The sequence below is a fragment of the Lontra canadensis genome, unplaced genomic scaffold (genome assembly GCF_010015895.1).
Source record: "Lontra canadensis isolate GAN:19392208 unplaced genomic scaffold, GSC_riverotter_1.0 scaffold40, whole genome shotgun sequence".
NCBI lineage: Eukaryota > Metazoa > Chordata > Mammalia > Carnivora > Mustelidae > Lontra > Lontra canadensis.
The window spans coordinates 2,310,754-2,336,330 of record NW_022631034.1 but is presented as its reverse complement, the minus strand read 5'-3'; the positions used below and the strand labels follow the sequence as shown (position 1 = coordinate 2,336,330).

At 42.9% G+C, this 25,577-nt stretch overlaps 1 protein-coding gene across 1 annotated transcript; it reads left to right on the top strand.

Moving 5' to 3' along the window:
* The first annotated feature begins 3,849 nt into the window (after positions 1-3,849).
* Positions 3,850-24,613, top strand: DIRAS3 (DIRAS family GTPase 3). Its single transcript, XM_032870290.1, is given in 4 exon segments — positions 3,850-3,889; positions 3,892-4,522; positions 6,788-6,830; positions 24,479-24,613. Coding segments are annotated over 4 exon segments (849 nt in total).
* Positions 24,614-25,577: the final 964 nt, after the last annotated feature.

Sequence of the window (25,577 nt, the reverse complement as noted above, 5' to 3'; positions counted from 1 at the left end):
CTTCATGTGTTTTGTTAAGTGCATACACAGTACTTCATTCTCCTCATAGCATTTGTAAATAATAATTGTGTTTTTAATTTTGGTTTCCATATAACCTGTGTTACCATACAAAAGCATCCTTTAATTTTTTTTAAAGATTTAATTTATTTGAGAGAAAAAGTGAGAGAGAACATAAGCAGAGGGAGTAGCAGAGGGAGAGAGAGAAGCAGGCTCTTCACTGAGCAGGGAGCCTGATGCAGGGTCATGATCCGAGCCAAAGACAGCCACTTAATTGGAGGAGCCACCCAGGCACTCCCATCTTTTTACTTTCAACTTCCCTGTGTCATTAAATGTGAAGTGAGATGAAACTGACTTCAGTCACCTTGTAATTGGCTGGTGTTTCTTTTTGTTTTCTTGTTTTAATCTACTCTGCCAATATGCTTTTTTAATTGGTATATTTACATCATTTACGTGGAAAGGTAATTCTGATATATTCGAGCTTATGTATGCCATTTTATCATTCATTTTTTGTTTTTCCTGTTTCTCCTTTTTCACCTTCCTGGGGGTTATATTTTTCAGAATTCAATCTTAATTTACTTTTAGAGTATTTGATTATATCTCTTTGGGTAAAAATTGTTGTTCCAGGTATTACGATATACATATGTGACTTATCACAATCTGCTGGTATCAACATTTTACCACTTCAAGTGAAGTATGGAAACCTTACTTCTGTTTAGGTCCCTTTGCCTTCCCCAATTTTTAATATTACTACCTTGAGTATCAGATGTTTCAGTCATAAATATGATTGTAAAAACTCATGACACAGATATAATATTTACCCCAGTTTTTTACCTATTCTAAGATTCTACTTTCCTTTCTAAAATTTCATGTTATTCTCCACTATCATATCTTCCTTTAGTCTTTTTTTATTCCTTTTTAAAAGATTTTATTTATTTATTTGAGATAGAGAGCACAAGCACAGGGAACAGCAAAAGGAGTGGAAGAAGCAGACTCCCCACTGAGCAGGGAGCCAGTGTGGGACTCTATCCCAGGGTTAGATAAGATTAAATAAAAAGATCCTGACACTTCCAAAAGCCATTGTTAAAATGCTCAGACTGTGGATTTGTGGATTGTCTTGTGTAGTAGCTCCTTGAATGCTCCCCACAATTGTTTTTCATAGGTATTAGTTCCCATTCTGCAGAAAAGTAATTTCCCCAAGATCTCATAGCTCAAAGGCATATTAAGGTATATTCAAAAGAAGAGAAAAAATATATAAATATTCTAAGTCAAATTTTCTGCCTAGATCTCTCCAACATGAATGTGCTTTTGGGTAAAAATTAAAAAGCCATGGAAATTTTTTTTACTAATGAACCAGAAATAGCATATCATATTAATGGCATACAATGACAGCACCAGAAAAAGAGTAAGACTTGAAGTTAGGAAAAGTCGGTTTGGGCCTACGCCAATCGTTTATGAGCTCTGTAACCTTGAACAAGTCATTTTACCTGCTATATCAGTCCTTCTTTGGCAAACAAGAAACAAATTTGAAAGCAAATTACAAATTTCTTTGCGTTCCAAGCGACTACAAACTTCCTGGTGTAAAATAATGCCCAACTACAGGACCTACAATCTTGAAGGTGAGAAGTCTGGATGGTCTCTGCTTAATCAAGGATGAAATCAATTTGTTGACCGGTCTGTGGTCTTCTGTGCAGTTTCTAGAGAACAATCTGCTTTCAAGTTCCTTTGGGTTGTTGGGGGAAGTCCAGCTGTTAGCAGTTGTAGGACTGAAGTCTGTATTTTCTTGTTGGTTCTCTACTTCTAGAGGCTGCCCACATTCCTACTCGATTTGCTTACAAAGCTTTTGTGATGATGATCAAATGAAACCTGTTGTACCACTAGTAGTGAGGAATGTGGCTGCTGCTTAAGGCTGCTGGGTTTAGAGACCATCTCTCAACCTTCTTCCATAGAACCCGTCTAAACCACAGGTAATCCTCGCAGGAAGCAGCTTCTGAAGTCTCTAATAACAGTTGTGTTAGTTGAGACTTCTGGAGGGACAAAAACCGCGTTTTGTGGTGGACAAATGTTTACTGAGGAAAGTGGATTAGATTCTATGAAGTGCCTGGCACCAGTGGTGGGGAGAATTCTAAGTGGCGGTTCTGCACGGAAGAGAAGGCAGTGAGGCTTGGGAAGGGCTAACCCCACAGTCACGAAAGGACACAGAAGTGAAGGATGCCTGTACCAAACTAGAAGTGCAAATTCTAGAAGCATACACACCTGAATGGCCAACCTCTATGAACCCAGGACTTCCCCCTCATTGCCCCCTGGCTGGGGTTCAGCTCCTCTCACGTGGGGGACACTGGGCACACCCCCCTCAAGTCCTTCCTCTGCAGAAGGTGCAAATAGAGCCGCCAAGCCTGCCCCCTCAGGCTCTGGTGCTCCAGGCCTATCCCCGCAGGTCCCTCAGTTCCGCCTCTCCCTCCACCCTACCCTCCGGCAGCTCACAGGTAGCCTCTGACTGACTCCCGAGGCTGTGACTGGTCTTTCTGTTGCCACTGCCCACCCTCCCCTCACCCCTCCCCCACCAACGCAGACTCCAGAAGCAGTGAATTTGCCCGCCAGCGCGCTCAGTTGCCACCATCGCTAAGGCTGACTCAGGGAGCAGTGAATTTGCCCGCTAGCGCACTTGTTCCTGCCTTGGAGAAAGGTAAAAGCTGTCTTCCGCTTTTATTAACAGTCACTCCAAAGTGAGATGTAATGCGTAAACCGGTCTGGGCTACTGTGGGTGAGAATGGGAGGCCTAGTTGTTGTGGAGGTGGCTATCTGTCCCTCGATGTCCCGGGGACAGTCCCTGTGGGTAATCGGTCTCTATGGCACCGGAACAGAGAGCATCCTGGCCCCGTGGACTCCCTGGACACTCTGTCCTTACCTCCACTATTACTAAACCGGGTGTTTGGGTGTCTCCAAGCAACAGCAATTGACAAGTGGCCAGCAGGGTTCGAGGCTAGGCTTTACTGGGGCTTATGCTCCAGCACAAGGGAGACTGCACAAGGAGAAGAATCCTCAGGCTGACTCGCTGGGGAGAGGTCAGGGAGAATTTTTTTAGAGAAACTTAGATGGGAAAAGGGGGACTCGAAGCACATAGAAGCAGGAATTTATTAGCACCTGCGCACTTATTATCCTTCTTCATGCATAATGCATCTAATTAACATGATAAATCTCCAACCCTGGGCACGATTTTTAGTATCATAATGAGGACAACAGTCAATGAGAGGACAGTGATGGGGTCCATCTTGGCGTACACCGTTTTGGTCTTCCCCAGTCTTGGTATCGCAGCCCTCCCTTCGGTAAACGTCCTGCCTCCACCTTTCCCGAGACATCTCCCCACTCAAGGGGCATAGGTTTCAGCTACCAAGGAATGCTGGGTTTCTCCCTCAGGGTTAAGGGGACCTGACTCCAGTCCCCACTCTGTCTCAGGTTGGCAGGCTGTCCATCGTTTCAGCTTCTCATTCTGTATTTAGATCGGAGTAGTGTGGTGTGAAAGAAAACGGATGTGTGGTTACTGGTGCAGTAAGCCTAAGGCATCATAGGAAGAAGTATGAGCGAACCTCTCCTCCCTGCTCACACCGCCTTTTGTGGCGTCTGGGATGGGCACTGAGCCTGGTTCTGCTTCAGAGGAGGGAGGGAGATGGGCTTGGGGAGTGATCCTAGACCCTCCAGAGTATCCCCAGGGAGCGGCTAGACAAGGAGACATGGGGACACCCTTCTAAGTTCAAACTCCCATCTCACTCTTCCGTTCTTTCTCCCTAAGAATCTTTTGCTCCTGGGTAAGTGCCAATAACTTGCACGCTCCCCTCCCCGCCAATTCCTGCAATGGGCAATAATTGCTTTGGCTTTAAGAAATGGCCGATTCGGTGATGCGGCCTCTGCCCACCCTGATTATCCTCCCTGCCCTCATGCCCCGGAACAAGAACAAAGACTGCTGCATTGTGCTTGGCACCGCTGGCATGGGCAAGAGCGTGTCAGTGCGGAGGTGGGTGCGTGGCAACTTTCGCGATGCGTATCTGCCAACCATCGCAGATACCGACTGCCATGTACTGAGCTCCAACCACGGCGTCGGGGCGCTGTACAGCACCGAAGCCACCGGCAGACCCCGCTACCCGGGTCTGCAGCGCCTCGCCGTTGCTAGGGGCCCTGCTGTCTTCCTGGTTTACTCCGCCACCAAGAAGCAAACCCTGGAGAAGCTGAAGCCTTTCTATAAGCTGATCTACAAAGTCAAAGACAACACCTTGCATAAATACCCTATCGTTTTGGCGGACAGCAAATGCCAAGAAAGCCGCTGGGAGTCCACAGTAAGTGCTGCCTGCGCGTTGGAGTGGAATTGTGCCTTCTTGGAGACCTCCGCTGAGACGGATATCTGTGTGCAGGAGATATTTCACACGCTGCCGAACCAGGAGAAGACGTCTGCCGCCTGCCTTCACCATCCCCAGAAGAAATCCCTGATGCCGGAGACCGCGGAGAAGCTGCTTAATACGTACATCGTTCTGTGAGCCCCGGGGTCCTAGGATTCTGAACTTCTTCCCTTACAGTGTGCAGAAAACATGGAGCAGTCCCAGTGTAATGTGTTACCTGTGTGTGAATGACTTCTGTGCTGTGGTTTGGGTAACAACTAGGTGCCAAGGAGGACACGAAAAGAAAGGAGCGCTATGCATTTAAAGTCTACTTGTATAGATGTTAGAGATTAATATTTGAAATAGAGAATGAAATGCTTGAAATTAATTGAAAGAGGCCACTGCTCTTCTTGTAGCTCTAATTATGGTGTGTTATTTTAAAACATTCCAAGTCCTATAAAGTTGCCATTGTGTATTTAATTGTTAAAAAATGTGTTTTGGGGGTGCCTGGATAGCTCAGTCCTTAAACATCTGCCTTGGGCCTAGGTTATGATCCCAGGTTATGATCCCAGAACCTTGGGATGGAGCCCCATGTTGTGCTCCCTGCTCAGTGGGGAGTCTGCTTCTTCCTCTCCCACTCCCCCTGCTTGTGTTCCCCCTCTCACTGTCTCTCTCTGTCAAATAAATAAATAAAATATTTTTAAAATGTGGTTTTGCCACCAAAACTGGCAAATGAATTTCAAACAGGCATGTTAAACAAGGTAAATAAATGGATATTCTAGAGCCGAGCATTGAGGGCGGGGACAGAGAAAATGGGGAAAGTGGAACTTGCTTATTAAATGTGTGTCAGTTGTTTTCAAAACCATTTAAAAATGTTTGGGTATTCCATGTAGCAGTTTTTGTGACTCAAATCAAGCTTTTCCTGCATGCAATCAGCTTTATAATGTCTTTTTCACTGGTCAACAACAAAAATACCCATTGCATTAAAATTTCAACCACATCTGGGTGAGGTTTCTAATAAGAACTTGAGGCACATTCCCTCTTGAAATTAGCCAGTGCGGCCAGGGGTGCAGTTAAAGGGTCCCTGCGATGCAAAGCTGGTCTGTATCCATAACCATTCCTAGGCTGACATCTGGAAGAACTCCAGACATCTCTGAAAAGGGTGCTTTCTCTCTTGCTGTCTTGGAGATGGTGGAAAGCAAGCCTCGCCTTTGGCTGGCTCAAAGTCTTCCCTCAAGAAATGCTGGATATGGGGAGTGGGGAGGGGGATGGAAAGTAAGGGAAGAAATGGTGGAATGTGAAATTCAAGAAATTCCTCCTTAAGGGAGTTTTTTTTTAAAAGATTAATTTTATATTTGAACATACTTTTTTGAGTAAGGGAATACCTACCTATACATATCTTTTTGAGTGTGATTTTTTAAATTGGGGGAAGGAGTTTCTTGATTTGGTGACTTTTTTGCCATTAAATATTTATTATCAAACAAATATCACTGAATAATTTTTGTTTTTAAAAAATTTTAATGATTTATTTTAGAGAGAGAGATAGCACAAGTGTGAAGGGGAGAGGGAGAGAGAGAGAGAATCTCAAGCAGACTCCAAGCTGAGCATGGAGCCCCATACTGGGTTTGATCCCAGGGTCCTGGGATCATGACCTGAGCTGAAACCAAGAGTCAGATGCTTAACCAACAGCACCCACCCAGGCACCCCAATTTTTGTGTTTTAAAAGTAGTTTCCTATAGCTTGATTCTTAGGGAAAAAGCACACTGTTGAGAAGTGCTCATAAACACAAGGGAAATTTGGGGGAAGATCTATTTGCATATGTATAAGAGGATAATAAGTTGCATTTTGGATAACACAGTTGTTAGGATAGCCAAGTGGAGCTTTCCAGTGGGAATTAGACTGGGACTAGGGGCTGGAGACAATAATTGTGAGTTTTCAGCATAGAGCTGGTAGCAAGGCTGTGCAGGGAGAAAATGAGGCAAGATAAATGGGTTTAGGGCAGAATCCTGAGCAACACAAGCACAATAGAAAGCTACTAACCTAGAGGAAACTGCAGATGGCACTTAGAAGTGACCAAATGAGGAAACTCACAATGTGCAGTAGCACACTGGAGAAATGAGTTTCAAAGACAAGAATGTAATGTACTCTATCATAGCAAAAATTTCTTAGAAGCTGAATAAGATGAGGATTAGAAAGCCTTGCTCATATTTAGCAGTTAGGAGATTTCTGGTTTCAGAAAAGATAGAGTAGTTCCTCTATTCCCCACAGGTACTACTTCTTACAACTAAAATAACTCTGGACATAACATAATAAAGAAGCAAAGGAAAACACTTAAAGGTGGAAAGCAATGTACTGCCTAGGAACCTGGGGATGTGAGGAACAGCATGATGGTGATTCAGGTTTTCTTATTGTCCATCCAGGACAAGACCATGCAGAATGCCTCCAGGTCAGAGCTGCCAAAAGGTACAGATCAAAAACACCAAAATGGGGCACATTTTCCCTAGCCAAAGCACCAGGAAAAGATTGGTTTAGTAATAGAAAACCTTCTTGATGATATGTACCCAAACATCAAATGACATGAGTGAAACCCCTGCTCTCCCCCCGCCTCCCCAGGGAAGATCTGGTTTTCCACCTCATTACTCCCTGCCCTGCAGAGGCAGAAGGTAGTTTCCTGATGTCCCCTCCTGGTGCTGGACACCAGGCCAGTGCAGGGAGCCAATCTCTACCCTACAGCAGCAGGTTCCCCAACCCTTTCCCCACTGGAAGCTTGATGTCCGTGGGGCTGAGCAGGGAGTTCCTGCTCTCTGTCCTCTGTCAGCAGGTGTTTGGCAGGGAGCTGAGCCTCCATCTCCACCTGTCAGCAGCGAGGCTGGTGACATGGTGTGGAGCAGAGCAAGCCAACGGTCTACTACTCCCCTAGCCCACCCGCACCTTCATGAGTCTCTGCTCCTGTGTCCATAATCAAAAGTTCGGGACACGATGATCACTTCCGTCTCTCCCAAAAAGTCCTAAGTGAGAAAATTTACATATTACTGCTTGGATTGGAGCAGGGAGGATATAAACCATTCTAACCATTCTCTGCACTAACAATTTTATTCAAAGGAGCTAGAATCTATAGCTTCTATTTTTGCACCATCCAACATCATAGCCCCTGGCCTTATGTGATGTCTGCACTTAAATGTTGGCTAGTCCAAATTGAGATGTATTGCAAGCGTAAAATAGACTCTGGACTTAACTACAGAAGGAGCAATGTAGACAAGCTTATATATTTTTAAATTTATTACATGTTGAAATGATAGTATTTTAGATAGGTTGGTTTAAGTGACATATATTATTTAAATTAATTTGATGTTTCTTTCTAGTTTTTTTTTTTTAATTTTATTTTTAAGCAATCTCCACACCCAAAATGTGGCTTAAACTCATAGCTCTGAGACTAAGGGTCATGTGTTTTACTGACTGAGCCATCCAGGCACCCCTCTTTCTACTTCCTTAAATGTGGCTACCAGAGGAGTTTCTAGGTGGCAGAGTCAGTTAAGCATCTGGTCTTGGTTTTGACTCAGGTCAAGATCTCAGGGTCCTGAAATCAGCCTCCATGCTCAGCGTGGAGCCTGCTTAAGACTCCCTCTGTCCCCTCCACCCCCACTAGTGTGTTCTCGCTCTCTTGCTCTTTCTAAAATAAATCTATGTTTAAAAATGATATTTAATATCATTTAAATTTATATTTAATATTTAAATTTTTAAAATATTTAAATTTACATATTTAAAATTATATTCATAGCTCATCTTTATGTCCTACATATCTTCTGAGTAGGCAGTGCTGATATATGTTCAGAATGGCTATCGGAACTAATTTCTGTTTTTTTTTTTAATTTAAATTCAGTTAGCCAACATATAGTACATCATTAGTCACAACTAATTTCTATTTTGAATTTGATTACATACATAGCCAGGATCAACAATCAAGAATCGAAAAATGTTAGCATGTATATAAAATAATATGTGTCGTCAGATGTCTAAGTAACTTCATGAAATTCAAGATTAACAGAAATGGAACAAAATCCACTGAGATGTATGTTTGCATATAAATTAATTTGAATAGTACATCTATCAGCTACATTTATAAACCCAGGCCCATGGGCTCAACGCTTGGAGAAATAAACATGTCAGACTGTGTATTCAGTGAGTTGGTGAGGATTAAAATAAATGAAAACTGAAAATATGCCCACCGCATTGATAATGATATTTTCCCGGGCTATGGATACTGACAACCCTGCTAGCCACTTGACACCAAGAAGTGGAAAGCGGAGGAAAGAAACCTGATGTGGGAATAATACCATTTTGTAAACTGAGATCCAATACATTTCACTATTCAACACTACTATTATGGGGATATGGTGGTGTATTCATGGAAGTCATCCATTTTGTCTTCCAGATGAATAAATGTATCCTGGAAAGGATCTCACAGACTCCAAACAGCATTAGAATTCTCTTTCTGCCTCCAAATATCCTTCCCAGTATCCTCTCTGAGTACATCTCAGCCACACACCCTTTTCCCAACCAGCCTGGATGAGTTGCTGCCCCAGCCGGCATCTTAGGTAGTTGTTCCTTTGCTCTTTCTTCACGGAAGGTGCTATTTCTTCCATTTTCTGTCTACCAAAATTTTATTCACCTTTCAGAATCCAGCCCAAATACCAAAGGCCACTCCCACTGAAGTCTTCCCTATTTTTTAGTAATCATTTACAGAGAGCCCTGGAGTACAGAGTCCCTGTCTTCAAGGAGCACGTGATCCAACACAGGAGATGGGGAAGAAGATAAAAATACACAGCATTCTGTGGCTGGTGCCATGAAAATGAGCACACTCTCCATGCTGCTATCATATTGGCCTTGGAAAAATACACTTAAAATGCACTAATTTAAAAAATTTAAAACTGCACTTGATTGCACTGCTGCTTTTTTCAAGGGTCCTCATTTGCCAGAGAGTCTGACAAATGTGCATAAAACTGTGTGGACAAAGATGTATGTCACAGCGTTGCGCCGTCTACCTGGGTGGGAATCTCACTTCCGCCACTTACTGTTTGTGGAGGAAATACTGATGTTCTCAAGGCATTGTTTTCCTCAAATGTCAAATGGGGGTGATAATAATACCCAAGATGACTGTGAATTGACATAAATGAATTAAGACACATAAAGCACTTAGAATAGTGCCTGGCATATTATAAGCAATCGATAAATATTAGCCTTTGCTAGTATTAATGAAAGATTGAAAATTGCCTAAATGACTTTCAATATGGTTCAGCTATATTAAAGGTTTATATGGGCCAATACATAGTATCTCCAAGATTTATTTTAAATTTTCTCCTATTTGAGGGTTAGTGTATATATAAGCATGTGATTATATATATGTATAATAGAAAATTTTTCCAGAGAGCTATTGAAGTAATTGATAATTGGCGTTGGCTTTGAGGACCAGAATGACCACTTTTCATTCCGTAACCTTTAATGTAGTGTGAATTAGATTATCATGTATTTCTATTACTTTTCTAATTATTGGGGGGGAAAAAACCCAAGTAACTTCTTCATGAGTCCCAGTGGGAAAGAATAGAGTGGGGGCTAGAATCCAAGTTTTTTGACACCAACCACAGTGCTTTTTCAATTTTATTCAACTTTAAAGTAACTCAAGGAACCCCCAGGTCTAATTGAGAGAAAATAATTACGAATGTATTATGCTTCTAACATATGGCCTTTAACAGACAAGGAACAGAGGAAGCTGGGATTGGTTAAATAAGTAACCTAAATACCCATGCTGAGGTCACCCTAAGACCCAATATGTCACCCAGAATGGACAAATATGGGTTTAACCGTGTGTCTTTCTTCTTTTGCTTTATGGCTGCTCCCAACCTTGTGAGTTGTGTGAATGAAATCAAGGAATACCCGTGAAAGCCCAGCACAGAGCCTGACACACAGTAAGGCCTTAGCCGCTTCATTGAAGTGGGCTTATGCTACCTTCTCTCTCTACGTCTCCTAGACCTTTCCTCCAAGGGTAATGCAAAAGTCTTTCCACCCAACACACATTACCCCTGCACTCCTGGAGTTTATGTTTGCTGATATTTGTAGGGGAGGCACATCTAAAAAAATTCCATTTTTGAAAGGTCTATGCTCAGATATGGGAGGTAACTAGCCTGCTACATTAATACACATCCTGTTTACTCCTGTTGCTCTGAAAGCCCCTGGAACCTCTCTGTAAAGGTAGTCATTAGTACAGAGTGAGAGAGGAAAATGGGATTCAGAGAGAAATTACTGATAATTGAGGTCCTCTATCAGTGTCTTTTCTTCTCTCTGCAACCTGGAGCTGAACATTGTGAAATGTATTTGTTCCCAATGTAATTGAAATAGGAATTAAATAGTGTGGTGGGGCTGGGCTATTTGAGGACAAGGCTGCTGGTCACATGTTTGGAACTGTTGCTTGAAAATGCCCACCTGAGTGAAAATGCCTCCCGTCCTGCTGACCCGGGACCCTCTTTCTGGTGCTAACTTCGGTATCAGCTCTGCCATTCTTAGCTTACCTGGCAGACTCTAAAAATGTCTGTGGACTGTAGGTTTTTCTTGTCTGTAAAATGTGAGGATCTCAGACTCAAGGTCCACAGCCAGCAGGTAAGGAGTCTAAGTGGTGACCTAGAAAAAGATTATGCCCAATCTGGAGGAAAGCTTCTTCTACTCACTTCTGTTGGGAAAGGTGGATCTGGCGTTACAAAATTTTGCTAATTTTTCTTGGGAATCTAACAATTTTTAAATATTGGCAACCAATTAGAAATTGTTCAAACACATTTTTGTTTGGGTATAATTATGTCAGGCCTGCCAGCCACCAGTTAGAGACCCCAGGCTAGAGAATAGCTTTAAGGAAGTATTAAGGAAAGTTCCTTAATACTCAGAAATATTGTGATTTCTTCATTATCATCTAGGGGAATAAAAAAGTATGGAAGCTCTTCATTGATGCCACTTCTATTTCATAGAACTGTTGCAATTTGTCCTTCCTAAATCCCAATTTTTTTTTCTGGGAAATGATGATACAAATAACTTCCTGACATCACTAGACTCTATGGAGTGTGTTCAAAGCTGTAAATGTAACAGAGATAAGGATAATTAGGATTATTGTTTGAAGATGGAAGATGGCAACAATCCAGGGTAAAAACAAAATTACTGATGTTTTATGAAAGGAGGAATCCAGACTGGACCTTCAACTAGGTGTTGTGGCAGAACCTCATGGTCAAGAGCATGGACTCTGGGGGTCGGACCTTCTGAATTTGAACTCAGGCTCTCCTGCTTACTAATCATGTGAATTTGACCAAGTGTCTTTGTTTCCTCATTAGCAAAATGAGGATAATAATAGCTCTTCCCTTATGTCCATATGCATATGCCGACAGTGAACCCCAATGATTCCCATCTCATCATGTTTATAGTTCTGTAGAATCCCTCTTCTTGAGTGGGGTCAGAGAAAGTGCTCTGTGACTTGTTCTTAACCAATAGAATATGACAAATGTAATGGAATGTCACTCTTATAATTATGCTACACTTCATAAGAACTGTATCTTGACAGACTGGGGCTAGAGTTTTTGTGAGCTCAGTGAAGTAAGGAGTCATGTCAGAGAAGCCCATATGGCTAGGAGCTGGGAGTAGCCTCCAGAAGCTGTGCGTGGCCTGTACATCTTGTAGGACCTGAGGACAGTCTCCAGTCAGCATCCAGCAAAAACCTGGGGCCCACAGTGATACGGATATGAGATGAATTCTGCCGACAACCTGAATGACCTTAGAGATAGATCCTTGCCTGGACGACTCTCCAAATGAGAACACAACCAGCTGACCCACGACTGCAGCCTGGTTAAGACTCTGAGTAGAGAATCCAGTTATGCTGTGCCCAGACTCCTGACCCACAGAAACTGTGAAATTATAAATATGTATTATTCTAAGCTGCTATGTTTGTGATAGTTGGCTACACAGCAGTAGAAAATAGATTCTCGTATTGTTATACATACTACATGAGTTAATGTTTGCAAATTGCTTTCATTTCAATGATAGGAAAGTATTATCATATTCTGCATGATCAGTTCATTATCAAATACTTGCGTCCTAACGTTTTTGCTCTGGGTTATGGCTGTCCTGGAGATATGAGTTACTCCTCTGATTCTCTGAAACTCATGAACAAACATTTTACACAAAAAATCCTTCTCTTGTCCTCATTGGTAATGCCACACTCACCACCCATACTCCCACCGAGAATTTCTGAGAGCCTCTTTGGGTTGTAACTCTACACAAACTGGTCAGTCCCACTTGGCATCTGCCATATTCTTCCAGAGTTGCTTAACTGCCTAATAGCAAGGTCCAAAGCCAGGGTCACATGAAGTTGTTCCCAATGCTGGAGAATGTCAGGTCTTCACAAAGAAGTGGGGATAATTGCCTTTTCCCAAACTCTATGCACTTTTTGTCACCTGATCCCCAAGGTGGCATGGCTATTCCAAGAGTCTCACCAAAACTCTTATGAAAACAGACTCTTCACATCTAGCCCTAAACCATACCTCAATAACAGGCTTCAAACTCTTCCTCTTCCTTGCAACCCACTCACTCACATCTCTTCTTTGCCTAACTCAGTTTAACTCTACTGCCTCAGGTAAACCTTCCCTGATTGTCAAGACTGGGTTATATCTCCATTGCAAGTTCCCACCACACCCTGTCATTTCCCTTTGCATTATTATATTTAAATCATTTTCTAAGCAGTTAGAGTGTAAGATTATGAGCATGAGGTTATGTGTGGCTTTTGTTTACTGATGTATCCTAAGGGCTAGCATGGTGCCTGGAACTTGATAGGTGCTGAATAAATACATGTTAATGAAGGAAGTCACATTTTACAGAGGTCGTTGTGGCTCAGAAAGGTTAAGTACCTTCCCAAGTCACAGAGCTTGTAAGGGGCAGAACTAAGATTCAAGCCCAGATTTGCTCAATTCCAAAAGTCCTGATCCTAACCACCATCATCAAGAGCAGAGCTTCTTCCCAAAGAAGAGCACAAGTCAAACAAATCTGAAGGTGGGATTTTATTCTTAAGTCAGAATAAGAAACTGACTTTCCTGTGCAGATCAAAAATAAAAACTAAATATATGCTTGGAAATGTAGTTGTTCCACTGTTGCCAGAAACTTGTCATTTTGTGGTTGGCTTCATCAGGACTGAAGCAGAAAAGTTTCCTAGGGTATCAGATCCTAGTAACAGACCAATTTCCCACGAGAATCGGAAAGGAAAATTCCCCAGTAACCTTCTTACCTCCCCAGAACATAGTAGAAAACGATGGTATGATCAAAAGGGCTTGGAACTGCTACATGAAGACAGGTCAGGAACTTGAGGAAGCCATGGCAAGAAGGTTCTAGATCCTGGAGTAAAGTGAGCCACCCAATGGAGCCCCTAACCCGAAGGGAGTTATTTGAAAAAATAACATGAAGTTATTAATAACCAATATTGGGGTCTTCCCCCGTCCTCATCTACCCACCCATCCCAAGCCATATATCCTTCTGTCAAATATTTAGGGGGGCCTACTAGATCCAAGAACTTGTTTAGGTGCTGAAGATACAGAAGTGAGTGCAACAGACTGAGCTCTTGCCCATAAAGAACATACATTCTAGTGGGGTGAAGGGTGGGGGAAGGGGACAAAGAACAAATATGTAGATATTATATAATATAATCTCAGGCAGCAATAAGTGCAGTGAAGAAAAATAACCCAGGATGAGAGGACCATGTGAGACAGGGGAGCTGTTTGGATAAAATGGACAGGACACTTCATTAAGCACAGGACCAAAAACACGACTGCGTGTGATTCTATCCTCTGAAGTGCATACTAGTACTCCTACAGGAAAGGAAACTGGACAGTGATTAACTAACTGAAGTGTCCTAGACTCAGACTCAAACCCAAACCCACCTGATGCCAAAGCCTGCATTCTTGGCACTTATGCTTTCCAGTCCCAGGGATCTGGGCTGGTCTGAGCTGAGCCAGATAAGGCCGGGTTTGTTGCTATTACGTTCACTCTAGCACAAATATTTATGAAGTTTGTATGATGTATGAGACTCTGTGCCAGGCTCTGGAAAACAGACTTATGTCCCTGCTCTAAAGGGAGCATGAAGTCTGGTCAGAAGGCGGGCAATTAGCCAAGCACTCAGAAGACAGCAAACTAAGCCCCAGATCTGCAGTAAGGGTCGGGTTTGCAGGTGCAGGGTGGGAGAAGAGCCTCCTGGCCCTGCCCCGCAATCCCAGCGCCCTCCCTGCTCAGCCCCGCCCTCCTCTGGATCTCGCCCCCTTTCCCCTCTCTCTCACATGCTCCACCCACCAGTGGCCCACCCAGCTCGCTGTTGCCTCAGACCTTTTACGCGTCACTTTCTCAGCCTTACTATGTTTTGTTTTCTTCACAGAGGTATTGCTGCCTACAAGCCTAGCGTAGAACCTTTGCTTCCGTGTTTATGTACTATCTCCTCCCCTCAACTCGAGAGCAGAGGGCTTGTGTTGTTTCATTCGGTATTATCTTCCAGGCTCCCTGCAGCAGGGTCTGGCACAACACAGACCCTTCGTAAATGTAGGCTGAGTGCTTGAATGAAGGAAAGACTGTCCAAATGACTCTCTCTGTGCTTGGTGATATCTCAGGGGCCTGGTAAAACTACAAACGCCGGGGCCTCAGCCCGGAGAGTTAGAGCCGCTACTTTTGGAGAAGGGCCTAAGCATCTGAAACCTCCAAATGCTCAGCAGTTAATTCTGAGGTACTAGAGCCAATTGTTAAATACTGAGAAATGCAGGGAGCTGCTCGTTCAACACAGCCGCTGTTAAAAGTTAGAGTACACAGCACACAATTAAACATATTGCTTAATTACATTTAATGTAAGTACTCAAATCCCAGAATACTCAAGCTTCATCATTGTAATTCCTAATCGTGCTACTACGTTGTACTGTGATCTGGGTTCTTGAATGTTTTCTGTTGATTATATCTTATGGCAGGAAAAGCTCTATGATTATATCTATGGCTATATCTCATGGCGGAAAAACTCTTGCTGGGTACTGAAATATGCAAATGTATTAGGTAGGCAAAGGGAGGACAGGGGAAAAGTGTTCCTGCTGGAGTCATTAAAAAGAAGCTTGAGGGGCTCAGTGGGTTAAGTCTCTGCCTTCGGCTCAGGTCATGATCTCAGGGTCCTGGGTTGGAGGCCCGCATCAGGCTCTCTGCTCCGCAGGGAGTCTGGTTCTCTCTCTCTGTCTCTCTCTCTCTCTCTCTCTGCTTGCCTCTCTGCCTACTAGTGATCTCTCCGTCAAATAAATAAATAAAATCTTTAAGAAAAAAAAAGAAGCTTGAAGGAGAAAGAGAGAGGGAGCATGACATTTTGGGATACTCTGGGTGCTTCCATTAGACTAGAGCAATAGTTCTCACATTTTTAAGAGTTGGGATCCCTTAAAGTTTTTGGTATTTACAGTATTGAGTTAAAACATTGAAAAACTTAAAAGATGTGTTTATTAATATAAAATAAGAATAATTAACCAATTTTGTACTCACACAAATTACATATCTTCTATGAAAACTGTCTTTTCTAAGCAAAACATATTTCATGAGGATATATATGTATGTATATGTGTGTATAGATGTATATGTGTAGTTGTATGTATATATATGTGTGTATATATGTGAACACACACAAACTTTTTTTTTGTTTTTAAATATTTTATTTATTTATTTGAGAGGAAGAGACAGATGAGTGAGAGAGCACAGGCAGGGGGAGCAGCAAAGGGAGAGGGAAATGCTGTAAAGGAAGAGGGAGAAGCAGACTCACTGCTGAGCAGGGAGCCCAGTGTGAAGCCCCATCTCGCTCTGAGATCGTCACCTGAGCCAAAGGCAACTGCTTAACTAATGGCGTCACCACACACAAATTTTTAAACATTTCTTTAAACAACCACATACTTGGTTGATTGAAATATGATGTAATTTAAGTCATTTTCTATCGTTGGATATTTTCTTTGGTTCCTGTCTTGTTTTTGTAGGTGCAAATAGTGCTATAGGGAACCGTTTCACACATTAAACTTAGTCCTCGTTGTTGAGGATCTGAGTGCAATTCCTAAGAATGAAATTACAGCCTTAAGGAGGTATTATCATTCTTAAGGTTTTGGATCTCTATTTCTAAATTGCTTTGTGGAAAGACTGCACCAATTTGCATGTCGACCAGCCCTGGGCAAAATTTCTACCAGTGGATTGCACATTTTGTGTCAGCTTGTAAGCATCTAGCCTTGAATTAGGTCAGTGATGCCAAACCACAGTATCAAATTGGATTTCAAATATTTTGACTTGAATTATGTATCAGATCAGGACAGCTCTTTCTTGAAACCAGGTTTGCGTAGTGGACCGGGAATTAAATAATTAATTGTTTATGATGTGGGAGTAGAAATGAGGGCTGACATCATCAAGCTCGTGGCCTCACAGGGATGTAGCTTTGAGAAAACTAAAGAAACTGGAAGAGGCCTGACTTTTCAGATACCTTTGTGTTAAATCAGCTTCAGCGTAAGCAATCCTGATTATTTGGGGCCTGAAGACCCTGAATTTTTATCCTTTTTCTCTCTCTCTCCTGATGAACTGGGATCTGATCAACTCACTTTTCATTAGCACTTCCAGCAGAGAATTGGAAGAAGGAATAAAAGGAAAAGAAAATCAAAACTGCCCAGGCTGATTCTTTGACTGGTGGGAGGATAAAATGAGAAAGTAAGTGAACACTTTCACCATCCCTGTTCTTTCTGATCCCCAAATCACAGAAAATTGGAAGATTGTCTTAGAAATGATTGGGAAGTTTTTTAGGTTTTTCTTTCTTTCTTTTTTTTTTTTCCTTTTCTTTCTTTCTTTTTTTTTTTTTTTAGATTTTTCTTTCAATCACAAAAGATGCCTGATTTTTCCAACTCTGGATAATATGTCTCAACTTTTTTTAAACCTCTAGCATACAGAAGGTCTCCTCTCTCTCCAAGAGACTCTTGGGATTTTGTCCTATCTCGGAGTGTTCATTGTCATTGCCGGGACCAGTTTGCTTATCTGCACAGTGTGCATGAGGAGCACATTAATCCAAGCTAAGGACCCTCTTGGCAGGGAGTAAAATTTGGAAGACCCTCTCTTCTTGGCATTTCCTATGGGCAAACTGCAGTTCCTTCCTGTGACAGTTATGCCATTCTAAGTGCTCCTCAGATTTTTATCACAGTCAGTCCAGATGAGGACAGGCACTGTTTATAGTGCCACAATTGACAGATAAGGAAACTGAGGTACTGAAGTTTTAGTAATTTGGCCTAGGTCTCACACACAGTAAGATGCAGAGATACCTTTCCAACCAAGTCACCCCTGGCCTCAAAGGGAGCACTCTCAAAACACTGTGCTGTGCTGGCTCCATAAGAAAGCTCTTCTCAATGAGACTCTGGAGATCCAATCCTGCTGATTCTGCTTCCTGATATCAACCCCTTTAAACAGGTCTGGCTGGCTTGCCTCAAGCTGAAAATGGGACCCAAGCATCATACCTCACTGCAGTATAAATTAAAGTGCTTGTAAAATAACTTGATGCATTTATTGGCCTTTGCTAGCTCAGTGACCTCAGGAAAACTTACTCACTTTCCTTGTGCCTCAGTTTATGTATCTGTCAAATGATCACGATAATAGTATCGAGTTCAGGAGATTGTTTTGAAAATCAAATGAGTAGATACATATATGTGAAGTGCTCAGAATCGTATCTGGCACAGTGAAATTACTCTTAAGTACTGTTACTATCACTACATTACATTATATAATAAACTACAACTATGTGCCAGGCCCAGTGCAAAGCACTGGAGAGAAAGGACTAAAGACAGGTGGGTTCCTTTTGGAACCTTTGGGTCTAGTGAGGGAATTATTTTGAACAAATAATGACAAAGGTTAATGTTGGGGGTGTTACAAAGGAAAACTGCGTGTTGCTCAAGGAGCAACAAATTTAAAGCTCTAACCAGAACTGGGGATCAGGGAAATCTTCAGTGAAAACATAACTTAGTGTGGCAGACACTGAAATATTATTTTCTCCTTGGGGTTATTCCTTCCTTACTCTATGTATTGCCTCCTCCATTTTCTTCACCCCTCCATCCAATCCATGAACAAGGTCTACAGGCTCCAGGTCTAAAATATATGCCAGTGTCTCTAATTCCACCATTGGAAGTACCATTATTGCCATCTTGCCTCCTGGAGAAATCTCTGGAAGTTCTTTTCCCGTGTGCTCTGTCACCTCTACTAGCCATTCTCCTGCATCATCTTGTTAAAATCTAAATGTAAATTTAAATGCTCCAGTGGATTCCATTTATACTTAATATCTGAGCCCCTCCCCCATGGTTGATAATGCTCTAGATGGCCTGCCTCACCCTCCTCTCTGAATTATGCTATATTTCTCTGTCCCATCACTGTGCCCTAGGACCCATGCCTTCCCTTTTCTCCTGACTTTATAAAGCTCATCCCTGCCACACACAACTCAGTTTCCTAAGAGGTGACCTAAGAGGGCATATGGCCCTCTCCTATGCAACTGCCACCCTCAAGAAAGCCTGGTGTTCCCTTTCCCATTATCCTTTTATTGCGTTCTCAGTAAACACCATCAGCACTTACCTTGCTTGTTCACTCTACTAGGATGTGAGATTCATGGGATCAGGGGCTCTGCCTTTCAATTCACAATGATCCCCAGCATCTAGAACAGTGCCTGGCACATAGTAGACACTCAATAAATATCTGTGATTTGGTGACTGATATTAACTTAAGCTGAACCGTAAAAGGATGAGACTGAACCATAGCATAGTAAGGATCGAGAGTCCTCGAGGCAGGAGAACAGTATGATCAAAGGTCTTGCTTGGAAGAGTATGGTATCAGGTGAACTATAAAGAAGGCAAATGCAGCCGGAGTACAAAGAGTGAAGGAGGGCCTGGTACGAGATGAATCTGGCAAATGAGTAGGGCCTGAACATGCTGAGCGCTGTAAATCATGCTCAAGGTAATTTGTGTAAGGGCAGCAGGAAGCTGTTTTAAGGCTTAATCAACTGTTCAAGTTAGTGTTTGTTTTTTTAAGATTTTAAATTTATTTATTTGACAGAGAGAGAGAGAGAGATCATAAGTAGGCAGAGAGGCAGGCAGAGAGAAAGGAAGCAGGCTCCCTGCTGAACAGAGAGCCCAATGCGAGGCTCGATCCCAGGACCCTGAGATTATGACCTGAGCCAAAGGCAGAGGCTTTAACCCACTGAGCCACCCAGATGCCCCTCAAGTTAGTGTTTTAGAAAGAAGTTTCTATAACTAATGGGTGGCTTTAGAGTGGACACATAACATCAGGTTCCCCTTCCCTTAACTTAAACTTAACAAATACCCTGTGCAGCAAATAATCACAGTAGGATTATCTCTAAGCTTTAAATTTAAAAAGCAAAGGTTTGGGGCGCCAGCGGGACTCGGTCAGGTAAGTATTGGACTCCTGATTTCGGCTCAGGTTGTGATCTCAGGGTTGTGAGATCAAGCCCTGCTTCAGGCTCTGTGCTCAGTGGGGAGTCTACTTCTCTCCCTCTCCTGCCTATTCCCCCACCCCCCACGCATGCATGCTCCCTCTTTCTCAAATAAATAATTCTTTATAAATAAATAAAGTAATAAGGAAGCAAAGATTCTGAGAGCATAGACAAGTTGTTGATGGTCAAGGTGACTTTATTCTGGCCTCTCTTGGCTGGAAGCTGCATGGACAAAGAAAACAGGGTTGGGCTTAAGGAGATCACCTGACTGCCCTACTGCCCTTGGTGTCTCTCCTCCTCCCTGTTCTAAGGAGGGAGGGCATCAGACATGGCATACATTTAGCATCTTTTGTTATAATAAATTTTCTAGTTCCCCTTCCTTGTGAAAAGAGCATCATGAATCTTGTGTCTTCAAGAGCTTCTTTGCTCCATGAATTTTAACAACCTTCTTTAGTGAGTGTGGAAACTTGGCCTCTTGTTGTCCATGGTTAACTTTCAAATCTCAGACGACCCGATCCATTATACCACTGGGCTGCAATAGCAGTAAGGCCATTCTTCCATCTGCTTCAATGTACGTCAGTCTTTTCCATCTGTAACTGATGAGTCCTCCGCTCTGGTCGCTTCCACAACGCTCTTCCGCCAGCTGGACTCTCCCAGCATGATGGCCATCCAGAACTGTGGTGACTGTGTGGGGAGGGGAGAGGAAAGGAGGCAACAATTACTGAGTGCCTACTCTGTGCCAGGCTTCCGGCAAGGCGCTGGATGCGCCCGATCTCATTCAATCTGTCTACAGCAATCCCTTCCCTGTTCAGCTGATTAAGAGAACTAAATCACATTTTTTTTCAGGTGAAACCTACCAACATATTGGGATCAAAGTCCACAATCTCTGTTCGGATTACCCCCACGCTGGCTCCAACCTCATTATTTCTCACATTATGAGAACCACCTTTCAGTGTTTGTCCCAGCCTTGGGTTTTTCTCCCAACTATTCACCGCTCCATGAGCACCAGGCTCATCTGATTGAAGCACACATCTGACTGGGTTGCTGCCCTGATCAGAAATATCCCCAGGCCCCCCATTGCCCATGGTTTATTGCCCTATAAGGAAAAAAAACAATCATGCTAGAGGTACGATAAGGGAAGAGGGCTGTTAGAGCGAGGGGAGGGGAGCAATTCAGGATCCTTCTGCTAAGGGAGGAGAGACGTCACAGATAGTGGCTGAGCTGGGTCTGGTGGTGGATCAAGAGATCTCTCTAAAAAAAAGGCGATGCAATGAGCGAAGGCACTGGAAGCTGAAAGTCGAGGCTCTGGCCGCTAGTGAGATACATAACTGGTTGTTACAGCACCGTGAAATCTTTCTCTCAGGGCTCCAAGGAGCAGCCTAGCAACAAGCAGTGATTTGTCACGGCTGGGCTGGCAGGCAGTTTATCTGATGTTAGTGCCCGTGTGAACTGCATGATGATTTATGAAACTCAATTTCTCCATCAACGCAGGCAGACAGATTCAGTAGCACAGTGAGAGAGCGCTAAGGGAAAGGCAGCCTCCCCCCTCCATCGTCCCAGCTCCGCCTCTAAGGAGCAGTGAAAATCACATTTTTGGAGCCAGGCCATGGAAAATAAAGCCATAGGGCCAGGGCAGAGCTTCCGATGTGATAAGGAAAATGATTCCAACCGCAATAACAATCCTGGAGTTCAAATACCATGGGGTCTCTTTAGCCTTTCCCTTTTTGCCTTCTGTATTGGGCTTTGGAAATAGCTCTTCTCCTATGAGGCTAAGTGAGGGGTGTCTGTGCCTTGGGAAGGTCAAGTAGACACCACAAGTGTACCAATGAAGGGGCTTAGGGAAAGGGAGGCTTCAACTGTCTGCCGAGGCATTTCCTGTCTAGACTTAAAACTAAAAGGGCAAAGAGAGTCTTCAACATTTTCCCAGATCTGCTCATCGGGACCAAGGCTCCAGAGAGGGATTAGGTCTAAACCATAGCTAGTAATAAAGAGGGTCCATTTTCCCAGGCTCTTTCTCTATGTATGTTCTCCTTCTCTATGTTTTCTTTCATGAAACTTGGCACAACTTAGGATCCATGCAATTGATTTGTCTTTGAGGACAGATTAATCCCAAAATTGAGAGTTGTTATGCCCCAGGGCTACACAGAGGAAAAACAAGGAGGACTCGAATTCAAGCCTTGTGGTTGGTTTGTTTGGGACTCCTGCAGGCTCAGAGAGCAGGCTCTAGAAGCAAGGGTGGAGACAGAGTCAGTACCAGCTGCATTCAGCCCGAAGCAGAATTCCCACTATATACACACTTTAACCCATCCCAGGCCACCTGCCCCTCTTATACTACTTCTGCACCCCTTACACTTCCTCTCTAGGCTTGTGCGTGCATCTAGCCAGTTCATAGGAATCAGTGGATCTATGGACTCCTATAAAAGTCTCAGCATGGTTTGTGAGACATAGACAAGCTTATTCTAAAATTTGTATGAAAAAGGGAATGTGCTAGAATGGCCAAAGTAATTTTTAAAAAGAGAAATAAATGAAAATAAAAAATAAAGAATCTCAGTGTTAATTCTCAATGTTAAGACTTAATATATAGTTACAGTAATCAAGACAGTATGATATTGGCAAAAAGATAAGCACACAGGTCAAGGAAACAGAACAGAGAGCCCCACAATAGACCCCCACACTCACCTAACTGATTTTTGACAAAAGTGCCAAATCAATTCAATATAGGAAGGATAGTCTTTTTGACAGATGGTGCTGGAGTGCCAGAACATTGCTATGAACTGAATTGTGTCCCCCACTTTGTCTGCCACCCTACACAAATTCATGTGTTAAAGCTCTTACCCCCAGTTTGACTGTATTTGGAGAAAGGGCTGTTAAGAGGTGTTTAAGGTTAAATTAGATCAAAAGGGTGAGCTCCTAACCTGCTAAGTTTGGTGGACCTATAATGAGGGGACGAGAGAGTGCTCTCTCTTCCATGTGAGGACACAGCAAGAAAACAGCAGTCCACAGACCTGGAAGAAGGACTTCCTCAAGAACGCAGCCCTGATCTCAGACTTCTATACTCCAGAACTGTGAGAAAATGAATTTCTGTTGTTGAAGCACCACAGTCTGTAATACTTTGTTATGGCAGACTGTGCTAACACAGACATCTACAAGCAAAAAGAAAAAAAAACCAAAACTTCAATGTAAACTCTATACTTAGTACAAAAAATTAATGCAAAATGGATCATGGGCTTGAATGGAAAATGCAAAACTATAAAACTTTCAGAAAGAAACATAGAAAATCTTGTAACCTAGGACTAGATAAAGTGCTCTTAGACTTGACACTAAATGTATACTCTGTCAGAGGAATAATTAATGCATTTTTGTCAGCATGAAAATCAATATTGAAAATTTTTGCTTTGTGAACAACTCTGTAAAAGGATAAAGTGATATATACAGACTGGAGGAAAATTATTTGTAAATCACCTACTGGATGAAGTATTTTTATCAAGCATGTATAAAGAACTCTCAAAACTCAAAAAAACATTTAAAAAAATAATTAGTGGGCAAAAGACATGAACACACATTTATCAAAGAAGATTTACAGATGGCAAATAATCACATGAAAAGATGTTCAGCATATTAGCCATTGGGGAAATACAAATTAAAACCACAATGAGATTGGGGTGCCTGAGTGGCCCAGTCAGTTAGGCACCCAATTCTTGGTTTCAGCTCATGTCATGATGGAGTCCCATCATGGGTCCTGGGATGGAGTCCCATGTGGAGGGCCCAGCGATTGTCTCCCTCTGCTCCTCCACTCCCCGCTCTTGCTCACACACTCTCTCCCTCTCTAAAATAAATACACGAATCTTAAACAAAAAAAAAAAAGAAAACTCACAATGAGATATCACTATACCCCAACCAAAATTCTAAAATAACTTAAAAAACAAAAGGCAATAACTCTAAATGCTGGGAAGGGTGTGGGGAAACTGGCATATATTGCTGGTGGGAATTCAAAATGACAGAGCCACTCTGGAAAACAGTTGGACGATTTTTTAACAGAGGTTAAACATAAATTTACCACATGACCTAGCAATCCCATTCCCAGGTATATATCCAAAAGAAGTGAAACATTTTCACACAAAGGCTTCCACATTAATGTTTATAGTAGCAGCTCTATTCATAATACCCCAAATGAGGAGACAATTCTGAGCTTCATCAAATGGTGAAGGGATAAGCAAGATGTCAGTTGGTGAATGGATAATCACATTGTGGTACACACATGTAATACAACACCACTCAGGAATGACACGGAAAAAAAATCTGATGCAAGTCACAGCATGGGTGCACCCCACAAATTTCTAGTCTCTGCCCCCTGCCTCTTAGGATATCCTTGATATGCTTAGCTGAGTGTCCACTGGGCCCAGAATGTTTATTGTTTTTAAATTATTGTGCTTGGCTCCTCTAAAAGCCGTGGTCCTGGCGGAGCTCAGATGGTTTAACTTGACTTTGTAAAAGAAGTTAGTCCTAACAAGGTTTCCATAGGCGAACCTGCGGAAGGATCAAAATTGGGTGTTTCGTTCCCCGTGCTGTGCGGAAGGATCTAGTACAGGAGCCCCTGACCGCAATGGAGGACCCGACGCCCAGGCCGCAGCTCGGCTTCACGCGCTGGCGTTCTCCCGTTCGGGGACTGCCCTGCGCCCTGCTTTCAGTTGGTCGACCTGAGTGGCTTTGAAGGGAACATGGAAGTCCAGGCACAGAAGACCACATACGGTAAGATGCTGTTCATCTAAGATGTCCTGAAAAGGCAAATCTGTAAGAAACAGTAAGTTATTGTTTGTTTGGGGCTGAGAACGGGAGCCAGGAGCAAAAATGGGTAGGAGAGGACCTTTCGGGTTGGAAATGTTCTAAAATTCCACTGTGGTTATGGTTATACAGTTCAGTAAATTCCCTCAAAATTCTTGAATTTACGTGAGTGAATTTTGTGTTATATGTTGCACCTCAAGAAAACTGAAAAATTTTTAAAAGGTAGTTTTTATTTTTGAAAGGGTCCGTAGACAAAAGGACAAGACTGATACAAAGCGAAAGTTAAGCAGGGCTTTATTTCGTGCCAAGCATCCAGAATCAAACTGACCGGCCAGGGCCCTCTCTTGCAAAGAGGCGACCCCTCCCAGCCTCACAGGCTAACTTTTATAGAGTAAAGGCCATGTGGTTGAGCCTGGCCACACACAGGTGGCCAACTGAATTACATTCTACCCCATGATAGTCATCTAATTCAGCCTATGACCTTGGCGAGAATTGGCGCCTTTGTCTGGTGCCCAAAAGGCGGGGGCTCACACTCCCTGGCTAGTAATACCTGCGCTTTTACTTGATTGGACGTCTCCACCTGGCCGGACACGTCCTTGTATCTGGGCTCCGTTATTTTTGCCCAGCCTGACATGTCCTGGTATCTGTGCTCCGTTATTGGGGCTATTTGGCCCTATTTCACCAGTTCTGTTTCTAAGCTCTTTCCTCTTGCGGGGAAGGGGCAGGTTCAATCTAAGTTTACTGCATAAACAACAAAATGGCTCACTCTGGCTAAGTAGGCCCTTACAATTTTATTTTTAGATTTTATTTATTTATTAGACAGAGATCACAAGTAGTCAGAGAGGCAGGCAGAGAGAGAGGGAGGCAGGCTCCCAGGGCAGCAGAGAGCCTGA